Source organism: Candoia aspera, chromosome 3, assembly GCF_035149785.1.
Source record: "Candoia aspera isolate rCanAsp1 chromosome 3, rCanAsp1.hap2, whole genome shotgun sequence".
In the NCBI taxonomy this organism is placed as follows: Eukaryota; Metazoa; Chordata; class Lepidosauria; order Squamata; family Boidae; genus Candoia; species Candoia aspera.
The window spans coordinates 113,763,224-113,785,431 of NC_086155.1; the positions used below are offsets into that span (position 1 = coordinate 113,763,224).

General features: G+C 41.6%; 1 protein-coding gene across 2 annotated transcripts; it reads right to left on the reverse strand.

Annotated features, from left to right (window-relative positions):
• Positions 1-696: 696 nt before the first annotated feature.
• TMCO6 (transmembrane and coiled-coil domains 6) lies at positions 697-21,891 on the reverse strand. Of its 2 annotated transcripts, XM_063298651.1 has the most exons (13): positions 21,859-21,891; positions 21,347-21,480; positions 20,052-20,173; positions 17,510-17,619; positions 15,214-15,397; positions 14,484-14,588; positions 13,714-13,799; positions 12,471-12,587; positions 8,551-8,662; positions 8,285-8,465; positions 7,838-7,932; positions 1,023-1,190; positions 697-920 (listed from the first exon to the last, which is right to left on the reverse strand). In XM_063298651.1, the coding sequence occupies exons 2-13, from the start codon at positions 21,459-21,461 to the stop codon at positions 744-746; spliced, it is 1,572 nt and encodes a 523-aa protein (XP_063154721.1). In that variant the 5' UTR covers positions 21,462-21,480; positions 21,859-21,891; the 3' UTR covers positions 697-743. The 2 variants fall into 2 exon arrangements, with proteins under 2 accessions (XP_063154721.1, XP_063154722.1); XM_063298652.1 differs by lacking the exons at positions 21,347-21,480; positions 21,859-21,891 and having other exon boundaries at positions 17,510-17,711; positions 20,052-20,154.
• Positions 21,892-22,208: the final 317 nt, after the last annotated feature.

Sequence of the window (22,208 nt, forward strand, 5' to 3'; positions counted from 1 at the left end):
TCATTTCATGTTACATATGCGTGTGCACTGGGAAACACATGGTGGACTACTCCACTTTGGACCATAAGACCAGGAAGAAGGGGAGCTTAGAATGGAAGAGTCAGCAACTTTTGAACTGCTGTCCAACTGCCTTTCCCAAAATGGTGAACTGGGGGGATTTTATCTTCTCCTGGAAAGGTTTTCTCCACATTCCCAGACAGATCCAGTCCATTTTAAACTTGGTCCTTTTTTTTGCTGGCTTCTCCCACCCAACCAAATTTAGTCCAGTCATGCTCTGTTTCAGAGAGATATCCTATTTATGGAGGGACAGGCAGAGTCCCAACCCCTTTACACAACTTCTTTCCAATGTTCCTTTCAGCTGGAAAGAATAAAAACAGTTGAAGTTACTTTACCAAACTTAAGATAAAAAACAAACTTGACACTGACTGAAATAGTCACTTAAAAAAAGAAAAGTATGGGGGAAAGTGTGCCCAGGCCACTGTGTGAAACCTTGCCCACGGGCTGAAAAGATAGCTGGCTCCTTACAGAAAGCTCCAAGCCAATTCTTCAAACTCTCCCACTAATTATGTACAGTCTGTGCTAAGCCAGTTCTCAAAGTACCTGGACCCTCCTTTGGGGGGAGATGGACAGTGGCAAAATCTGATAGACAGACAGACATTTAATTAAGAATACTGCTCTTCAAAGAGTTTGGTTAAAGTTTGTTGACGACAAGTTAACATAGTCGATTTATATACGTCGCTGCTTCAGCTTTGTAAGGAAGTAAAATGTAGACTTTCAGTTCCAAAGGGATCATTTTGAAGGACAGCAATTAGCTGGCTAGCTGTTTGAATTAGTGCTTTGACTCGCTCTTGCAAATGTAGGTTATCTTGATGCTGCTGTAAGGCATGTAGTCCAGAATGATTTACAAAGTCAGTGGCAGCCTGGCAAAGTGAAAGAACATAAACATTAGTACAGACTGCTAGGACATCCTGGACTTTTAGAAAATACAGTAACACTGCAATACACCAAATACAAATGTCTACCTTTGGCCAGTGAAGGAAGATGAGATGCAATAGTTCCAGATCTTGGCCTACCACTTGGACATCAGAAACAACAAGGGTGTTGACAAGAGAAGGAAGCACAGCCTTTTGGTGCAGCATCTCACAGTAGGCAGCACCCTTGGCAGCTATATTGCACAACACCGTTAGAACCTAAAGGGAGAGATGGAACCAGAAGCTAAGATTAGTAATTTCAGTTACTAATACCAGTTTATGCTGATATTAAAAACGGTTTCCTTAAATACCTTACACTGTTTACAAAGATTTCTTCTTTATTGCCTTTCCACTAAGATTCAGGACACTGTCAGTGTGTCTCTAGATCCTCACACATGAATGACAACACCACTTTATTGATTAGCCATATCACAGTAAAACATCTGAATACAACCATCCATGACAGAATAAATAAAAGCAGAAACTGAATTCATATGCCTTATCACTCTTAACAATTTACCCCAATCAGATCTGTGATTGGCCTTCAATTGCACTGTTTTATTGAAAAAGGAGGCTGTTTTATATATAATATTTTTGTTCTGACCACACATAATTCAACACAAAATACGTTATTCTGCAATATGGGTCCCAGTGAACTGTTTTGTCTTATATACAGTTAAAAATAATGATCCCTTTCTATGCATGTACATTCATGATAGGGGACTTGGTTGAAACTTTTTTACCATTGTGTCTAACTGTTCAAATTTCACGTAGGTAAACTCCCTCCTAAGATACTTGAGGATTTTGGTTATTATATATTTTTCAATTTGAAAACTACATTTGTAGCAGCTCATCCATCTCCTCATACCAGTCTTACTGAGAGTGGCTATATCTCTTTAAACTCCTATATCAGAAATCCTTTGTGCAACAATTTTCTTAACTTGTCCAGATATTGCTAAACAAGAGGCAGGAAGCCTGCAGTTCCTAATGTAACGTGTGAGCTGTATGATCCAAGAGGAGTCTAACTGAAGCTTAGTTTGTTCTAACAGGCACAATTTTGGGAATCTATCAATTTCCATGGAAGTAATTTTCAGTCAATAATTATATGCTCTAATTTTTGAGTGAGTGTTGTTTATTCGTTTAGTCGCTTCCGACTCTTCGTGACTTCATGGACCAGCCCACGCCAGAGCTTCCTCTCGGTCGTCAACACCCCCAGCAACCCCAGGGACGAGTCCGTCACCTCTAGAATATCATCCATCCATCTTGCCCTTGGTCGGCCCCTCTTCCTTTTGCCTTCCACTCTCCCTAGCATCAGCATCTTCTCCAGGGTGTCCTGTCTTCTCATTATGTGGCCAAAGTATTTCAGTTTTGCCTTTAATATCATTCCCTCAAGTGAGCAGTCTGGCTTGATTTCCTGGAGGATGGACTGGTTGGATCTTCTTGCAGTCCAAGGCACTCTCAGAATTTTCCTCCAACACCACAGTTCAAAAGCATCGATCTTCCTTCTCTCAGCCTTCCTTATGGTCCAGCTCTCGCAGCCATATGTTACTACAGGGAACACCATTGCTTTAACTATGCGGGCCTTTGTTGTCAGTGTGATGTCTCTGCTCTTAACTATTTTATCGAGATTTGTCATTGCTCTTCTTCCAAGGATTAAGCGTCTTCTGATTTCCTGACTGCAGTCAGCATCTGCAGTAATCTTTGCACCTAGGAATACAAAGTCTTTCACTGCTTCTACATTTTCTCCCTCTATTTGCCAGTTATCAATCAAGCTGGTTGCCATAATCTTGGTTTTTTTGAGGTTTAGCTGCAAGCCAGCTTTTGCACTTCCTTCTTTCACCTTCATCATAAGGCTCCTCAGTTCCTCTTCACTTTCAGCCATCAAAGTGGTATCATCTGCATATCTGAGATTGTTAATGTTTCTTCCAGAGATTTTAACTCCAGCCTTGGATTCCTCAAGGCCAGCTTGTCGCATGATGTGTTCTGCATACAAGTTGAATAGGTAGGGTGAGAGTATACAGCCCTGCCGTACTCCTTTCCCAATCTTAAACCAGTCTGTTGTTCCGTGGTCTGTTCTTACTGTTGCTACTTGGTCGTTATACAGATTCTTCAGGAGGCATACAAGATGACTTGGTATCCCCATACCACTAAGAACTTGCCACAATTTGTTATGGTCCACACAGTCAAAGGCTTTAGAATAGTCAATAAAACAGAAATAGATGTTTTTCTGAAACTCCCTGGCTTTTTCCATTATCCAGCGGATATTGGCAATTTGGTCTCTAGTTCCTCTGCCTTTTCTAAACCCAGCTTGTACGTCTGGCAATTCTCGCTCCATGAACTGCTGAAGTCTACCTTGCAGGATCTTGAGCATTACCTTACTTGCATGTGAAATGAGTGCCACTGTTCGATAGTTTGAACATTCTTTAGTGTTTCCCTTTTTTGGTATGGGGATATAAGTTGATTTTTTCCAGTCTGATGGCCATTCTTGTGTTTTCCAAATTTGCTGGCATATAGCATGCATTACCTTGACAGCATCATCTTGCAAGATTTTGAACAGTTCAGCTGGGATGCTGTCGTCTCCTGTTGCCTTGTTATTAGCAATGCTTCTTAAGGCCCACTCAACCTCACTCTTCAGGATGTCTGGCTCTAGCTCACCGACCACACTGTCAAAGCTATCCCCGATATTGTTATCCTTCCTATACAGGTTTTCTGTATATTCTTGCCACCTTTTCTTGATCTCTTCTTCTTCTGTTAGGTTCTTGCCATCTTTGTTTTTGATCATACCCATTTTTGCCTGGAATTTACCTCCAATGTTTCTAATTTTCTGGAAGAGGTCTCTTGTCCTTCCTATTCTATTGTCTTCTTCCACTTCCGCGCATTGCTTGTTTAAAAATAATTCCTTACCTCTTCTGGCTAACCTCTGGAATTTTGCATTTAATTGGGCATATCTCCCCCTATCACTGTTGCCTTTTGCTTTCCTTCTTTCTTGGGCTACTTCTAGTGTCTCAGCAGACAGCCATTTTGCCTTCTTGGTTTTCTCTTTCTTTGGGATGTATTTTGTTGCCGCCTCCTGAACAATGCTGCCAACTTCTGTCCAGAGTTCTTCCGGGACCCTATCTACTAAGTCCAGTCCCTTAAATCTATTCTTCACCTCCACTGCATATTCCTGAGGAATATTCGTGAGCTCATATCTAGCTGATCTGTGGGTCTTCCCTAATCTCTTTAGTCTGATCCTAAATTGTGCAAGAAGAAGTTCGTGATCTGAACTACAGTCAGCTCCAGGCCTTGTTTTTACCGACTGTACAGATGTCCGCCACCTTTGGCTGCAAAGGATGTAATCAATCTGATTTCGGTGTTGTCCATCTGGTGAAGTCCATGTATAAAGCCGTCTCTTAGGTTGTTGGAAGAGAGTGTTTGTTATGCAGAGTGAATTGTCTTGGCAAAATTCTATCAGCCTGTGTCCTGCTTCGTTTTGTTCTCCCAGGCCATACTTACCTGTAATTCGAGGTGTCATTTGACTGCCCACCTTAGCATTCCAGTCTCCTGTGATGAAAATAACATCTCTTTTAGGCGTGTTGTCCAGTAGGTGCTGCAGATCCTCATAGAACTGCTCTACTTCAGCTTCTTCAGCATTTGTGGTTGGGGCGTATATTTGGATCACTGTGATGTTAGATGGCTTGCCCTGAATTCGAATTGAGATCATTCTATCATTTTTTGGGTTGTATCCAAGCACTGCTTTAGCCACTTTACTATTAATTATGAAGGCTACTCCATTTCTTCTGTGGTCCTCTTGTCCGCAGTAGTAGATCTGGTGGTCATTTGATGTGAAGTGGCCCATTCCAGTCCATTTCAGTTCACTGACGCCCAGAATGTCTATCTTTAATCTTGACATCTCACCAATAACCACATCCAATTTGCCCTGGCTCATAGATCTTACATTCCAGGTTCCGATGGTGTGTTGATCCTTAGAACATCGGATTCGCCGTTCACCACCAGCACCGTCGGCCGCTAGCCGTCCTTTCGGCTTTGAGCTAGCTGCGTCATCACGTCTGGGGCTAGTTGAGCTCATCCTCTGTTCCTCCCCAGTAGCATTTTGACCATCTTCCGATCTGGGGGTCTCATCTTCCGATGGTATACCGACATATCTCTGGTTGTACTGATCCATTTAGTTTTCACGGCAAGAATACTGAGGTGGGTTGCCATTACCTTCCCCAGGGATCGCATTTAGTCTGACCTCTCTGTCATGACCTTCCCGTCTTGGGTGGCCCTTCACGGTTTAGCTCATGGCATCATTGAGGTGCTCAAGCTCCAGCACCACGACAAGGTAACGATCCTTTGCTGAAGTTTGAGTGAGTAAAAATGTGCATATTCCCATTTTGGCCCTAACCGCAGCAGTTGGAGACCTATATCCAACCCAGTATACTCAGATGACATAACTGTGCTTGTTCTAAAAGGAGTGCACGTTTTAAACCCCATACTTCAGCCCCACGTAACAGCACAGGCTTAACTTCATTAAATGTTTACACCTCCCAGCTCCCAGTGACTGGGTGGTTAGCTTTGTACACCTTAATAATTGGGGCTAGATGACCATGATCCATTATTTTTAATGGTGAATTCATACAGGCTGTCCCTGTAAGTGAGCTCCTATGATGATGAAGGAACCATGATCCAGTCTCAGAAAAGACTACTCTTGCGTGAGCAAAGGTGCTAACTTGCTTTATCACTTGCCATCTAAAAACCATCTATGTCATGTCTTTCTCCAAAGGCCACAGATTTTGACTTAAGTTTATTAATAATTGAACTGTTTTCAGGACAATAGCAGCCAAATCTATGTAAGAGCTGACACAGCTCAACTAATAAATAGATCCCCAAATATGACTGATCAGACCCTCATCAGTAGATCTTACTGGCTGATTTTCTCACTATCTCTTGAGACATAGTATATTATTTCTGATGCTAAAGTTAGAACTAGAAATCAGTTTGGAAACAAGCACAACAAAGGTTTCTCTATTATTTGATGGAGTCCTGAATCTGAAAATTGTATTCCCAAAACAGGAGCGAAAATCCTAAAACTCGGTTAAGCAGTACACACATATAGTATATGTTGAAGATTCTTTTACTCTAAAAACAATTAACTGGAAACTGTCCATGGGCATTATGGAAACAATAATAAACTAATTTCAGTAGTTTGCTTAGATGTGTCTTACCTGCCCAGAAAAAAAAAGACAAAGGCAAGCTGGGGGGAACATCCTGGTAACTCAAGGAGGTGGTAATCGGAGCACAGCCAAACATGCTCTGAAATTTTCAAATGTCCCCACCAGCCCAAAAAACGTGGGGATTTCTAAACTACAGAAATAGGAACATACAGGTAGTCCTCAACCTACGACTATTTGTTTAGTGACCATTCAAAGTGATGACGGTGCTGAACCAATGGTGGTTACAACTGGTCCTTGGAGTTCCAGCTGTCCCAGCACCCCACGGTCATGTGATCGCGATCACAGCACTTGGCAACCAGTTCACACTTACGACCATTGCAGTGCCCTGCAGAAGATCAATGGGGAAGCCAGCAGGGAAGGTTGCAAGTTGCTGCGGTAAGTCTCCCCCACCCATGCACTCTCTGCCAGCCCCTCTGTGCTTGCACCATGCCAGCCACTCGCACACCCCCGTGCACCCTCCCCAACTCATGCTATGCCTCTCACGCACTCCCCTGCACCCCACCCAAAACTGCCACGCCTCTCACGCACCCACTCACACCCTTGTCAACCTGCACCTCACACATCCTTCCCAACCTGCGCCGCGCCTCCCATGCACTCTCACACATCCTCCCCAACCCTCCCCAACCCCCCTGTGCTCCCTCTCCCACACACCAGCAGCCATTTACCTGCCTGCTGGCCTGGGACTTGCAACTTCCTGCTGGCTTTCCCACTGACTTCGGTTGTAGGAAGCCGGCAGGAACTTGCCTTGCCTAACAACAGTGGGATTCGGTTAATGAAAGCAGCTGGGACTGCAGGGATTGCCATCACTAAGTGATGCGGTCAAGCTTTACAACTGCATTGTTTATCAATGAAATTCCAGTCCCGACTGTTGTTGTAAGTTGAGGATTGCCTGTAGCTCCTGTGATGATGGCAACTGGTGATTAAGGACAGTGCCAGATTTGTAAAGCACTCAAGACCCTTACATCTCTATAGAGAGAAACAATAAGATGAAAAATTCCTCATCTGCTAGAAATCTTCTCATTCAGTAGCTTTGTTGGGTATTTGATTAATATTTTCTGGAGCACAGAGACATTGGACAGAAATTCAAAAATCACAAGAGGTTGTTTCTATGTTTAGAGACTCATGAACACTTGTGTATTCAGCAACTGACATCTTGGCAACTGGCCTGATTTTCTAGATACTGAAAATGGAAGAAATACCTTGAAGCTGAACAAGGAGTATCTGCAGAAGTACAAGGGACTGTTGAATGTTCATGCCTTTGCAGAATCCCCCTACTTCTCATGACCTGCATGGTCCCTTAGTCTAGTGAGCAAGCCACTTTGCTTCCTCAGGTAGGACAGCAAATAGTGGTCCCACCTCAATATGCACAGTGTCTAAGATCAAGCACATTATTTGGACACCTGAAGCAGAAAATGTGGAAAGAACTTAGCTTCCTGCACTGTCCTTTTATATCATGTAAAGATCAGCTGTCTGAAGCAGCTATTTTGCTTTGATTAACAGCAGGGCAAACCTTAGCTTCATGCATGTCTCCAACTTGACCTTGTCAAAATGTCATTAAAAAACAGCTATTCATATCAAATTGTGAATATAGAGTTTCAGATTTTCGGAACAATAACACTTCAATGTTTTGGAATCAATATTTTTACCTACCAGCAAGCTGATTACTTGATAAGAATGTAAAAGCTTCAACAGATAGGGGAAGAATTCCAGGCTGAGCAGAGCAGAACAAGATGAGGTGCTGTGAACTGAGAAAAGCAGGAAGAAAAATTAGCCATTCATTCTGGCATTTATTTCACTTAGAACATGCAGGCAATAGGGAGTTGAACAAGAACTGTATTATTGAATCTGGAGTTTACCACTTCTCAAAAATAGATTTTGCTCTGAGCAAGGATACTCTATCATTCCACAATATGCATTGTCTTTATCTGTAATGTTCTAAAATTAGGCCATTGTTAATATTCTAATCAATTCTTTGTAATTGAGTTCTTAGTATTTTCAAAGCTCTTTGAAAGAGTCTAAATGACAACAAAAACAAAGACTAGCAGTCCTGTTACTCTCGCAACCACAATACCTGAGACAAGTGTTTAGGTGACATACCTGTGAGGTTGTTCATGAGCCACAGACATTCATTTACAACAAAGGTGTGTTTGGGGAGGAAATACTGTATAAAGACAAACAAGGTCTTCAGAAGGCACTCTTCCTTTATCAACAGTTCATCATTATCTGTCTTATCTTCTGCAAGAAGATTGCCAATGCAACGCACAACAGGGCATATCAACTGAAGGTAAAATAAAATGAGCCATACTCAGAAAAAGTTTAAGAGGCTTAGCCTGGTAAATCCAATATATTTCCCTTTCATTTACCAATTCTAGACCCTCAACAGAAGTTGTTGCTATCAGAGAGGACAATTCCAGCAACAGTTGCACTAAGGATGGCACAGTCCTTTGGGAGATCAACAATGAATTGTTCACTTGGCTACAAATAGAAGGAAACCAGAAGATAAGTTTTCTGTTTCAGCAAGATGGTTACAGTCCAACTTTTCTCCTTTCCACTACTATAATCCTCCCCACATTCAAACTACTCATTTTTCAGGAGCACCAAATTTTGAACGTTCAAAGTCTGGGTAGAAGACATGGGATGTCAGAAATGCAGTGTCATATAGAGACAAATCCTGATTTAGTATGAGCTTCTTAGCAATTTTGATTTATTCTATAAAAGCCTCTTTAGTTTACATTACTTTACAGGAAAGAAATTAGAATATACATTCTATTTATTCCAGATCTGTAAATTAATGGATTGGTCTCATATGTTGAAAGTTGCACTAGTAATAGGGTTGACTATAAAACTAAACAGAAATTTAGATATGAGAAAACATCACTTCTGATATTCATAATATATATTGACTTTCACCTCAATGCACAAACATTTATATCATTCTAGGTGATATGGTATATGGTAAAACCTGTTTTCTTATCATTCCAGAATGCAGGACACAGAATAATGGTCTAAAGTTGAGTAAGACCGATGAAGTGACTATAATGGGGTGAATCCTATTCTTTCCAGATCATATCTCAACACCCCCACAGGGCTTCCCATCAAACTTGGCATGCCCTCATTACCTCCCAAATAGACTATTATAATCTATTCAAAATGGGTGGTGGGTGGGAGGGCATGCCCTCATGTCAGTGGAGAAGTCCCTGCAGTTTTCTTGGCAGCATTTTTGGAAATGGTTTGCCATTGCTTCCTAACTAGGGCTGAGAAAGAGTGACTGGCCCAAAGTCACCCAGCTTTGGGTGAGGCAGGACTGCAATCTCCCAATTTCTCCCAGTCTCCCAATTTCTAGCCTAGTGCTTTTAACCAGTACACCGAACTGGCTCTCAGTTCAAAATAGGACTGTCCTGAAAATCCTCTAGAATCTTCAGCTGGTACAAAATGCAGCTGCTTGTCTGCTAATGGGAACCTCCTGATGGTATCTCATAATATCAGTATTTCAGGAGCTGTGCTGGCTACCAAGTTATCTCTAGTACAATTCAGGGTACTTTATGGCTTGGGGCATGGATAAGTAGGACTGCTTACCCCAAGCAGAATCTGCCCACCCAAGGTATGGGGGCAGAGGAACCATACTAAACGTCCCTACCCCTACCCAAGGCACGACAGCAGGGGATTTGGAAGTGAGCATTTTCCTTCTTATGGAACTGTTCCACTCCAGAAATAAAATCAGCATCCTCACTGTTAGTATTTAAAAAATTAGTGAAAACTCAGATACTTAAGCAAGCATTCAGAAATTAAGGTAAGTAGCTAGAACATAGATGGGCACTGTAAATGATACCGTCATTATGATTTGTACTATTAATATATGTCTAATGTTAATGTGTATGGTACTGCTTTTTATTGCATACTGTTTTTGTAAGCCACTCAAGATCTTTTTTTCCTTATGCAGAATAACAGCACTAGTAAGTAAATAAATAAATAAACCTAGTCCTTTTTCTCCTGATTTTTCTATTGTACTGGTAGGCTGGCCCTGTCTTTCTTTGTTCTTGCTCTTTGAATTCCGGCAGACTGGAAATCCCTCTTTTTTTCCTGATTTTCTGACATACAGTTGTAATCGAAACTATACAACTCCCATTGCAAATCAGGTTGATTGTCAAAACGTACAGACTTTCAGCTGTTTGCAATGAACAAATCAAACAAAAGCAATTGAAATAGCTCAAAACCACAAATGCTTCAAGTGGTGTCCCCAAAGTCAACTGAAAATGCAACTTATAATGACCTCTCCAGTCTCAGAATTATTCAACCCCTTCATGGCAAGCATCTTCAGTACTTAGTAGAGTACCCTTTTGCTGTTATGACCTGCTGCAAATGAGATGCATAGCCAGACACCAGCTTCTGGCGGCATTCCTGAGGAATCTTAGCCCATTCCTCACGAGCAATGGCCTCCAGTTCAGTAATATTCTTGGGTTTGCATGCTGCAACCGCCTTCTTCAAATCCCACCAGAGATTTTCTATATGGTTCAAGTCAGGTGACTGTAATGGCCACTGTAGAATCTTCCAGGACTTCTTCTCCATCCAAGCCTTAGTGGAATTTGGGGTATGCTTGGGATCATCGTCCTGTTGGAAGGTCCAATGACGCCCAAGCTTCAGCTTCCTTACAAACAGCATGATGTTTTTTCCTACGATTTCCTGATACTTCAATGAATCCATCTTGCCGTCCACACGCTGCAGGTTTCCAGTGCCAGAGGATGCAAAGCAGCCCCAGAGCATCACTGAGCCACCACCACGCTTAACTGTAGACAGAGTGTTCTTTTCAGCATATGCTTCATTCTTCTTCCTCCAGATATACCGCTGGTCTATCAGGCCAAAAAGTTCCAGTTTTGTTTCATTGCTCCACGGAACAGAATCCCAAAACTTCTGTGGCTTATTTATATGATTTTGAGCATACTGGAGCTGACTTTTCTTGTGCTTTTGGGTCAGTAGTGGTGTACATCTTGGAGTTCTGGCATGGGAACCTTCTGTGTTTAGTACGCGCCTTACTGTGCTCACTGAAATCTCAGCGCCTGTTGCCACCAGGTCTTGCTGCAGGTCTTTTGCAGTCACTCAAGGGTTTCTCTCCACCTGCCTTCTCAGAAATCTGGTTGCAGCCACTGACAGCTTCCTTTTTCTGCCCTGTCCAGGTAGTGTAACCACTGTTTCTTTAACTTTGAACTTGCGAACTATGCTTCCAACAGTGTCTCTAGGAACATTCAGTGCCTTCGCTATCCTTTTGTATCCTGTTCCTTGTTTGTGAAGGGCGATAATCTCTTCTCTTACCTTTTTGGACCATTCTTTTGACTTAGCCATACTGTATTTCTAACATGCCGTCAAGTGTGACACTCAACAAAGCTGTAGCCAGTTCAGGTATTTCATGTGTTTCAGCTCAAGCACACCTGGTGCAAGTAATGAAGCCCTTGATTAGTTGCATCAGGTGTGCTTGAGACAACACCTGTTTTGCATACTGTATGTGTGCTGTTGTGATGGATTCTGTTGAAGGGGGTTGAATAATTTTGGAGACTGGAGAAGTCATTATAAGTTGCATTTTCAGCTGAATTTGGGGACACCACTTGAAGCATTCGTTGTGTTGAACTATTCCAATTGCTTTCGTTTGATTTGTTCATTGCAAACAGCTGAAAGTCTGTACATTTTGACAATCAACCTGATTTGCAATGGGGGTTGAATAATTTCGATTACAACTGTAATCAGATCACCTGAAAAACCCAATGATGTGATACCAAATGACCAGCCCTCTGGGTTATTTTTATTGTAAATCAATGTGTGCAGTTATCCAAAGTAGCTACAGTAGTGGAAATGGAATCCTATCAGAGGGACTGTTTTGTTTTTTTACAGACAGCCCCCCCCAATGCAACAGAAAAGCAACCAAACCAATAATCTAACACACAACCTAACCCCATTTCCTATTTAAAATAACGACTTTATGTGTCTTTTCCTCATGGAAAGCCTTTAACTAAATTCTGTCTTGGAAAGAGCTGTCCCACTCCAGTGTATCGGTTCCTTGTTCCAATGACCAGCCCCACGACTATCTGTCTTCTGTTCAACATTTCCCGCATCCCCTCTTGCTAAGAAGATTAATTCTTTAATGGCCACTCCTCACTACAATGACACCAGATTGTTTTTTCTCATGGTTTTCCTATGAAGCTTGGAATGGGAAGTTATGCCTATTGCTTAACCCTTTGCTTCCAATGTATGCTGTCTCCTATTTCAGGCCTTTATTGTCCACAAACATGTCTACCTGCAAATAATGTAGTGAAGACCCCATGCACATTCCACTGCAGTTCCTATTCTGTCTTCCAGCCTGGAACAAACCAACTGAAGCATGTGTTGAGGGAGGGTGGATTCTAGGACTAATCTGAGGACAAAAAATCTTATTTAGTTACTGGAAGAACATGAGCAGCAGCTAGATAAGTGCTATCATATTACGGAAGCTTAGATGATGAGAAAGAACACTTTGCCCTATGCAGGTCTTAATGAATGCAGCAAGAATTTATCTACAATTTCATAGGGATATGACATATAGAATTTCGTGTTTGTTAAAATGTATGTATTCTTTAGCTTAAGACCAAGGAAGATATAGATGAAATGGCAAAACAGTTAAAAAAAACAGATTAAAAACAAGTTATTTTTCTTTTTATGCAGAGGGTATGTAAGTTGTGAGTGGCCAGCGAGGCACAGTGGAGCTGGCTGTGGCCGTGTGGGGGAGGGTACACAAGGGTACAAGCAGCCCCAGAGCTGCAAGGTGGCAAGCAGCCCCAGAGTTGAAACACCTGCTTAGGAGCCCACCTCCTCCTGTGCTCCTTTGGTGGCTTACCCAATGAGAAGCACCCCACATTACTTCCCCAGGCCCATCTCACCCATGACACCACCACCGCAGGAACAGCTGTCCAAGAGTCACACCTCCTAAAGCAGCCCTTGCGCCCTGACATCACCAGAATCCAATTAGGGGAGGGGAAACAGAAAAAAATATGTCCAGCACAGCAAGAAGCCCCAGCCCTATGGTAAAGGATTTTCCTGGTCAGCAGTGGTGCAGAGCGCAAGAGATTGCCCTGGTCAGCAGGGCCCTGGCCCCTTCCTGGCAGGGCGGCGGCACACACCCACCCACCTGTAGCTCTCACCCACCTGCCTACAGGACATTTCTGCAACTCCTCCCCACATGTGGCTAGGATAGTGAGCCCAGTCGAGGGGAGGCAGGTGAAAATGACTGTCAGTTGGGGGGGTGGTCATAAATGCAGGCTGGCTCTAATTTTTATCATGTAATAGAACCACAGAATTGGAAGGGGCCATTTAAGCCATTAATTCTAACCCCCACCCTCATACCACAGGTGTTTAATTTAAGCAGTCTGACAAATATCTACCCAGCACTTGTGGAACACATCCAGTGAAGGTTAGTTAATCACCTTCCTCAGTAACTGGTTCCACGTGGGCATCTCATAGTCACATACGCATGTAATTCCTAAATTGAAGATTACTGCACTTACGGTATGATTTCAGCTGGAGCTTCCTTGGATTGCAAGAGCTGTGACAGAACGTAGCCAACACCTTCCTGTATTGCCACATGAGGAGACTGAAATCAAGCAATCCAACTCATCATCCAATAGTTCAGGGTCAAAGAGTCAGTTGGAGAAGGAAGCAGAGAATAGCAATGCATACACAAGAAAACAGATTGAGCTAAGTCAGTGAAGAAAAAGCTTTTTGTAATGCTGACAACTTGGTTGCCTAAATCCAGTAGCATCTCTAACAGTGTTGTGCAGAAAAAAATATATCGGATACCTTGTGGACAAGGCATGCAAGAACTAGCTCAGAAAATATACTCTTTCAGAAACACTCAGGAGCTGCTCAGTAAGTTAAGGAAATCTTAGTACTGCAGTAACGTGCAATACTAAAAAGAAGCAAGCTATCCTCTATGAAGATTTGTATTTTAACATCTCCTGTGGGACATGCCATAAGAAAAGGAGATTCTACTTATTTTAATTGCAGCAAATGAAAAATGAGTGCATTATGGTAGTTGAGGCATTCAATCAAGACTAGGAATATTCATTATGTCTTGGACTTCACTGGAAAACCTTGGGCCAGTCATTATTTCTCAGTGCAACTTAAGTCACACAGTTATTGTAGTAAGGATAAAAGGAGGGAGATCCCACATCTACCTCAGGAAGGGCAATATAAATGTAATAAATAATAAAAAAGTAATTTATGAACCAAAACTGGTATTCAAAGTGCCTGGGCAAAGATTATATTTGATACTCACCTGGATACAGGATGCTAACACTGGGATGATGCCCTGAGGTAGAAGGTGTTTCTTCACAGCCTTCATCTCAACCACCAAGTTCCCTAATGTGTACAAACACAGCTCCTGAAATACATTAGGAAAGAGAGTAAGCCCTATGTTCACTCTGTTCTAATTGCAGCTTTATGAACAAGAGCTGCAAACAACTCTTAAGATTAGTAAATATTGGGAAATGTAAATGTGTAACTATGCTAGGAGTAAAAAGGCGTAGAAAGTATATAATTTCTGTAACAACAGGAAAAAAAAGCCTAATATGTTTAACAATATACATGAAGCATTCCCATTTGGACGTTGGGATCTAGGTGAGATATGTAAAGTTTTTGAAGTGTTTTTAACAAGTCTGTAGTGTGAACAACAACTTCCTCTAATCCCCACATGATCCTCAGAACCTTCCCTCCACAATTCTGGAATCAAATGGCCTGCTCTTAAACCATCAAAATTGCAAAAGAACCTGGTTTACCAGATATGCATCTCTGAAAACCAACCATAGGAATTCAGTTTAGTGACATTTGTTGACACTACCTGGTGGATGACTACATCCATTTTGACTTACCTTTTCTTTTTAAAGCAAGTAATAGTTTCCTGAAAAGAATCATTCTGAAACCATTACATTCTATAAGTGGAATCACATAGGGATAATGATTTGGGCTTGACAGGAACAAGAGCAATTAAGCACAGGAATCCATCTCACCATGAGAGCTACACTGTGTCCAGAGAGGTAAGTCAGGAGATAAGAGGTTGCTGGCAAGCATGCTTCGACCACAGCAGGATCAGTAGACAGCGAGAGTTCATGTAAACAGCAAGCTGCATCCATCTGCAGGTTGGCTTGATTGCTGGTAAATAGGCCAATCAGCACAGACATACTGCCCTCTAACCTGTCAAGTAAAACACAGAATGGATATATTCTCCTGCTACATTGCATCCTCGTTGGATACACCTAAATGAAGGAATGCAATGGCCAATTAAAAGCATCCCAGTAGAACAGTTACAGGGAATCTGTTTGATCCATGTCAGCCCTTTGAGGTAGTCTAGACAAGAAGCACAAACCATGAGTACAAACACTACCATTATTGTAAGGTTACAGTAACAGAAAGTTTCTGTACTCTGAAAGTCTTTCTCCCCTCCTTTACTTTTACTTTCCAGAAAACTAGGGAGGGTCCCTTCTGAAATGCTTCCCACATCCTTTTTGTTTCTGTGGGCTAAGATACCTTTTTGCATAACTAGTCTGAGGCTCTTCCTCCTATCTCCCAAGGTCATTCCCACATACCATTAGAACCCAAGAGGCCAGGATAAGGAAAAGTGAATGGCATTTATGGAACCAGAATAAAAAAAACCCGAGTGAATTTATTCTCCTGCCCACAGCACTGGAACAGAATACAATGATGTGTAAGTTTTTGAACATAGATTGAAACAGTTTACAGATTTGGTTTGTGTTTCCTCTTCCACATTTGGGTTATCTATTGCAGGTTTGAGGTACATCAGTCTGGTGGAGTAAAGGGGAGAAAACAATATTACTGGGGCTGCAAAGTGCCTCCCCATTCCATAACATTTACTCTAAGTTGTTTCTGAAGCTGCTTTTTTTTCCTTTGCAAGAAAAGGCAAGGGTACAAAATTATCTACATTCAAAACATTGAACTATATCCTAAGTACAGTAGTTCATCTTATTAATCCTTGTATAAATCATAATTGAATTCCTATAATCTGACCTGCTAAGATAAAATTAATATCCAAACTCATAATGAGAAGGACTGAAAGTTAGTTATAATTAACCAAGGAAATGGATGCTCCTCTACATATTAAAGGTGCATGTGCTGTAATTAAGTATTTACATACAAGCTTTTAAGTTTTTTCCCTCTCTGCCAAGCAAAATAGTGAGATTAAATCCTATCATGTGGATCAGTTTCCACACTGCAAGTTATTTGGAAAGGAGAAAAATCATTTTCAAATGTTACAAGGTTGAGCTCACACATACATGTATGTAAGACATATCCTGCAAAAATTAAAAATCCTCCATTGCAGTAACAGAAAGTTACAAAAAATGCACATTAGAAGGAAACCTTTAAAATGCTACCATACTGTTTGCCCAGTAGACATTATTTCAGCAATCATTTATAGAGTCAGAATGAAAAATTAATGAATCTTGTGAAGAGAAAAAAATCAATGAAGTATTGTGTCTTGCAGGAATTGAAGACAGAGACGTAAATATTTAGGAAGAAGGAACCAAATCAGCTCCTATCCTACCAAGTGTCCAAGAAAAGGTAGACTCCTGTCGGTACATCTTTATATTTTCTTTTTAGGCCCTATCAGTAGGAAGGCTTTTCCCTGTATTGCTTCCTGTTCCAGGCCCTTATACTGGCCAAATGCAGGCACTTGATTTAGAGGGAAAATTAAAGGGCGTCTCCCTTAAGCTCCACCAAACTCTTTTAAACTCTTCCTATTTGCTCACTCAATTGAGAAGTTATAATACATGTAAAAACTACTAACAAATGCAGTCTTCAGGACTAAAACAATGCAGAAGAAAAGGCAGTAAAACTGAAATTCTGTAATATGTTCAGTGAAATGCTCTGCTTTCAAAGACACGTATTAAAGATGCCTTCTGGATTCAACAGGAAAATTTCCTGAAAGCTCCGAAACCAATTTTTTAAGCTGTTAATACTCCTGAATCTAGACGTCAAGATAAATAATGAGCCAAATCTCACCAAACAACCAAATCATCCACTTCCCAATGGTTTCATGTAGATATTCACTGCCTTATAGGTCAAGATCAAAGCCTTTGAGGAAGCATATATCAGTGGCCAGTAATATCCCAGCACCATCTTCTGGAAACAATCCAACTGGGAAAAAATGGCAGTGGGAAAGGCTATCGAAAAGGAAGTGGGGACGCTGTCTTGCCCAGATCCTTCTGAAGTCTGTCATTCTATCGACTTCAAACCAAAGAAGCAATTTCCCCTAGGATCATCTCATAATGGAAGTGTACATCAGCCAACCTGATAAATTTCTGCTGGATTTCGCTGTGCTGTAGTCCTCGTCGAAGAAGATGCATAGAGGCTGTTCTATCTTCTGTTCCCCTCCGGATCTTTCTTAAAAGCTGTGAAACCTACCAGTGAGCAATACTGAATCAACACACAGCCTTGCAGAGAAACCAAATCTGAGATGGAAGCCTCTTTTTATTCCATCTAGTATGGAAATCTGAAATAAACCACATTTTGCAACAGCTGAGAGACTTTTTAAGAATGGCCCATTGCAGAGTGTTGTAATAGTCAAGATGGGCTATAGCATGGATGACTGTCCAGACCTGATCAACTCATTAATAACTTCAGCTGGCATACCAGCAATAACTGAATAAAAGCTCTGCTTGCCATCACTTGTAAATCTAATCCCTCCAACCAGTAGTGAATACCACCTTCCCAGGCAGACATAGCTGCCCATACTATCTTTATTATCTTTCTCCTTTCAGGACAGAAATTTAGTTTACAGGCCTTTCTCTGCTCCGTTCTTCCCTAATCACTGCCCAGAGTAGTGCTCCTGTTTACAGCTCCAGCCAGCCTGGAATAGAAATTCTTTATAATCCTTCCTATGGCCCTAGCAAGGACATAGCACCTCCTTAATCTTGAGTGGTCACCAAAAGCTAAGCAGAGATGACTTCAAGCAATCTGCAGGGCTGCAAGTAGATTGGTAGTCAAAAAGAAAAAAATCCCAAAAGAAGGCAGTGATAAAACACTTCCATGGAATTGCCAAGAAAGCTGCATAGTTAAGCCCATGCAGTTACCAGGAGCTAAGCTTGTCTCAAGTGTGACTTAAGCCAAGCCATTTGTGTTCAATCTGAGGAAGTAGAGAGCATCTCAGAAGCTTATAGCTAGTTGCCAACCTGAAGCTAGTTGATATACAACAAAAGGTCTGATGGTTCTCATGTATGGAAAAGGCCTATTTGTTTTACTGGGACATTTAATCTCACAAGCAGCCCCTCCCTCAAGTCATCAATCCTAATTTTATATCCAGTATAAAATAACAATTTCATTACAGTTTATTTAGACCAGAACAGAAATAGTGTTACAAACAATAAAAGTTTAATTACATTAATAAACTCAGCAAATGTTAACTATTATATCCCAGACAATATATTACCAATACATTCCATGCAGCTAGAACACAACTGTATGCCAGGTTCTAATTGCAAAGAAGAAAACAAATTGCATCTGAAGTTACTCTCTGATCCCTGTCAGCAAGTTAGTAATCACTACAAAATCTATGTGACAATCAATTGAGAAAATCTGAGGTAGCCTCAGTGAATTAAAAAATTAGCTAATCAGCAAAAAATCTGCAGTGTAAAATGCCATGTTTGTCTCAGAACCCCTGTTTTGTAGGAATATAATCTCTAGGACAATGGAATTTTATTCTTTCTACCCTCTAAGAATGTTAATATCTTAAGATCATCTTATCTTAATGATGTTAGGATCATCCAACATTGTAAGATTATTCTGTGTTGAGTGATCTTAAGATGTTGGATGATCCTAACATCATTAAGATGTTCACTAGTGCATAGTTGTAATAAAAACCTTGGAAAATATATTCAAACCCTAGGATGTGTCTATACCTATCAGGATCATGCAGGCAATGGTTTTCCCTCTGACATGCTATAGAAACAAAAGGTGGGCTTTTAAGAAGCAGGATAGAAAGAGTTTTGATACTTCTGAATACTTTGGTGTTGGAGAAGACTGTTGAGAGTACCATGGATTGTCAATAAAACAAATGTATCGTAGAACAAATCAATCCAGAGTTCTCACTCAAGGCATAGGTGGCCAGCTCAAATGATAATAGTCTGGACATGTTATGTAAAGGCCTACCTCTCTTGAGAAATCTATAATGCTGGGAACGGTGAAAAGAAAGAGAGGATGACTAGCAGCAAAGTGGTCTTGATGGGCTTGATTACAGCAGTGATGGGTGCACCACTGGAAGACCTGAAGGACCAGGTTGAGGATAGATCACCCTGGAGAAGATCTATCTATTTAGTCAAATAGTCGACACTGACTCATGTCACGTAATCTGATGGCTTGTAATCAATCAATCACTCTCTAAGAATGCTGAAGGGAGGGCATTAAAGCAGTCTCTAGAGAATGCCCATCAGTACTTCAGGTGAGTAAGTTTCCAGAAAGTTGATAGAGGCTTGGGCAGACAATTTTCCTTGTCTGACTTTTCATATATTTCTTTTTTAATCTGATCTCCTAATATTCTGCATTACAACTCTTAATCGTAAATCATAAATTTAAGTGACACTCTGAAAGCTCACTCTGGATGTTAAGTCATTTTCAGCCTGTAAATTAATACAATTAATACTCAGACTGACACTGTTTTAAAATAATATATAAAGCAGTATAGATGATAACATTGCTTTTACTCAGTTTTCCTAAGTTGTCTCTTCAGCTACCAATTTAATTAACTATTTGAATCATTTTGATTTACACTTTTCAAACCAATCTAGATCATATGCAAACATTTTAGAGAAAATGTGTATAATGAAGTATATCCTACCTCTTCCACAGATAAAAGAGCTGTTGTCTCACTGTCCATGCCAACTTCTCCATCTGATGACATGTCTTCACATAAACGCCGCTTACTGAACAACTGTCGTAGCCTCCGTGCACTTCTCAGAGCTGTAATGAAGCAGTGTAAAATGATTAAAGTGTCCATGTATAAAAGGAAGACTGAAAAGAGCACTTCAATGTTTTTACAAGATCGCATAGCTGTTCAATTTTATAAAAGTGCAATTGGCAAGGGAAAGCATGATGAAAGCTTAAAGAAGGCAAATAATTGTAAGTACTGTTTATACAGATGAATCAAAGAATAGGAATCTCTGGGGAATCTCTGAGAGATTTATTAAGTTTGACAACTGAAATAATTTTTTTATTTTTATCTATGTTAAAAAATAAATAAAATTGGATGGAATTCCAATTTGGATGGTGTTGTTGTTTATTCGTTTAGTTGCTTCCGACTCTTCGTGACTTCATGGACCAGCCCACGCCAGAGCTTCCTGTCGGTCAACACCCCCAGCTCCCCCAGGGACGAGTCCGTCACCTCTAGAATATCATCCATCCATCTTGCCCTTAGTCGGCCCCTCTTCCTTTTGCCTTCCACTCTCCCTAGCATCAGCATCTTCTCCAGGGTGTCCTGTCTTCTCATTATGTGGCCAAAGTATTTCAGTTTTGCCTTTAATATCATTCCCTCAAGTGAGCAGTCTGGCTTTATTTCTTGGAGGATGGACTGGTTGGATCTTCTTGCAGTCCAAGGCACTCTCAGAATTTTCCTCCAACACCACAGTTCAAAAGCATCGATCTTCCTTCGCTCAGCCTTCCTTATGGTCCAGCTCTCGCAGCCATATGTTACTACGGGGAACACCATTGCTTTAACTATGCGGGCCTTTGTTGTCAGTGTGATGTCTCTGCTCTTAACTATTTTATCGAGATTGGTCATTGCTCTTCTCCCAAGGATTAAGCGTCTTCTGATTTCCTGACTGCAGTCAGCATCTGCAGTAATCTTTGCACCTAGGAATACAAAGTCTTTCACTGCTTCTACATTTTCTCCCTCTATTTGCCAGTTATCAATCAAGCTGGTTGCCATAATCTTGGTTTTTTTGAGGTTTAGCTGCAAACCAGCGTTTGCACTTTCTTCTTTCACCTTCATCATAAGGCTCCTCAGTTCCTCTTCACTTTCAGCCATCAATTTGGATGGAATCACACAAAAATGACAGCATACATTAAGTAGAATAAAAAATAATGAATTGCCTCAGTCCAAAACTAAATAAGGGAATTAGAAACACACATAGCTACCTGCTTCTTGGTCTCTCCGCCAGGTTCGCAGGTGCTCAACACTGCATCCATGTGAATGGTAACTACTTCTCTTCCAGCTTTTCGGACCAGCCATTCCAGGTACGGAAGCAGCCATACTGCTCGAAAACCTGAGACTGATCATAAACAAATCATAACTAAAATCAGATGCAGCACCACGGCATGCAATAGAGCTCTCTCTTTACAGACCAGCTAGTCAGCTCCAGTATTGATTTGGGGTCGGTGTTTATATATCCGTTTTACGTACTACGACTCCAAACGTCGCGTTCATAAGAGTCCCTTACGACAGGCACTTAACCAAGCACTCTCCAGCAAGAGGCGCTCTACCAGCGCTAGTCCACCTTTTCTCAGCGCTTTCGAAGAGAGTCAGAGGGGAAGTGGGACATCACGGAGGACTTGACTTCAACGACCTCTTCCAGAAAGCCTTTTCCTGGTGCAAAGTACAACCACTGTATGCCGTTCCTAATAGAAGATAACAAAAGCAACGCACCCACCTGTTCCGGCTCACCCGCACTCTCCCCAGCGTTCTCCGCGGAGACGCACGCACGCACGCACGCACCACGCTTCACGTAGCCGCGGGGCGCCTGCGCAGCGGAATGGGGCGGAGCCTTGTTGGTCGGCTTCGGTGATGTAGCCGCCTTGGAGAAGGGAGGTTACGGGGTGGGAAATGGCTAATCGGAGGATTATAATGTGCCGGGAGGCTGTCCCTGGGTGTCCCTTGGGAGGCAGGGGGCAGAGCTAACGTGGTATTTTGGTGAAGATGTAGAACTAGGAGGGAGCAGCCACGGAAGCTCACGGGAAGAGCCGGAACAGAGGGTGACTCACTCACTCACTCGATCACACC

What these genes read in the sequence shown, in the direction of transcription:
- TMCO6 (XM_063298651.1), bottom strand. Translation starts at nt 21,461, where the DNA reads ATGGCTGCTTCCGTACCTGGAATGGCTGGTCCGAAAAGCTGGAAGAGA. An exon ending in TGTTAGCATCCTGTATCCAG is followed by an intron (nt 13,800 to 14,483) that starts GTGAGTATCAAA and finishes GCTTGATTTCAG; the next exon opens with TCTCCTCATGTGGCAATACA. An exon ending in CTGTTGAGGGTCTAGAATTG is followed by an intron (nt 8,466 to 8,550) that starts GTAAATGAAAGG and finishes TTTTACCTTCAG; the next exon opens with TTGATATGCCCTGTTGTGCG.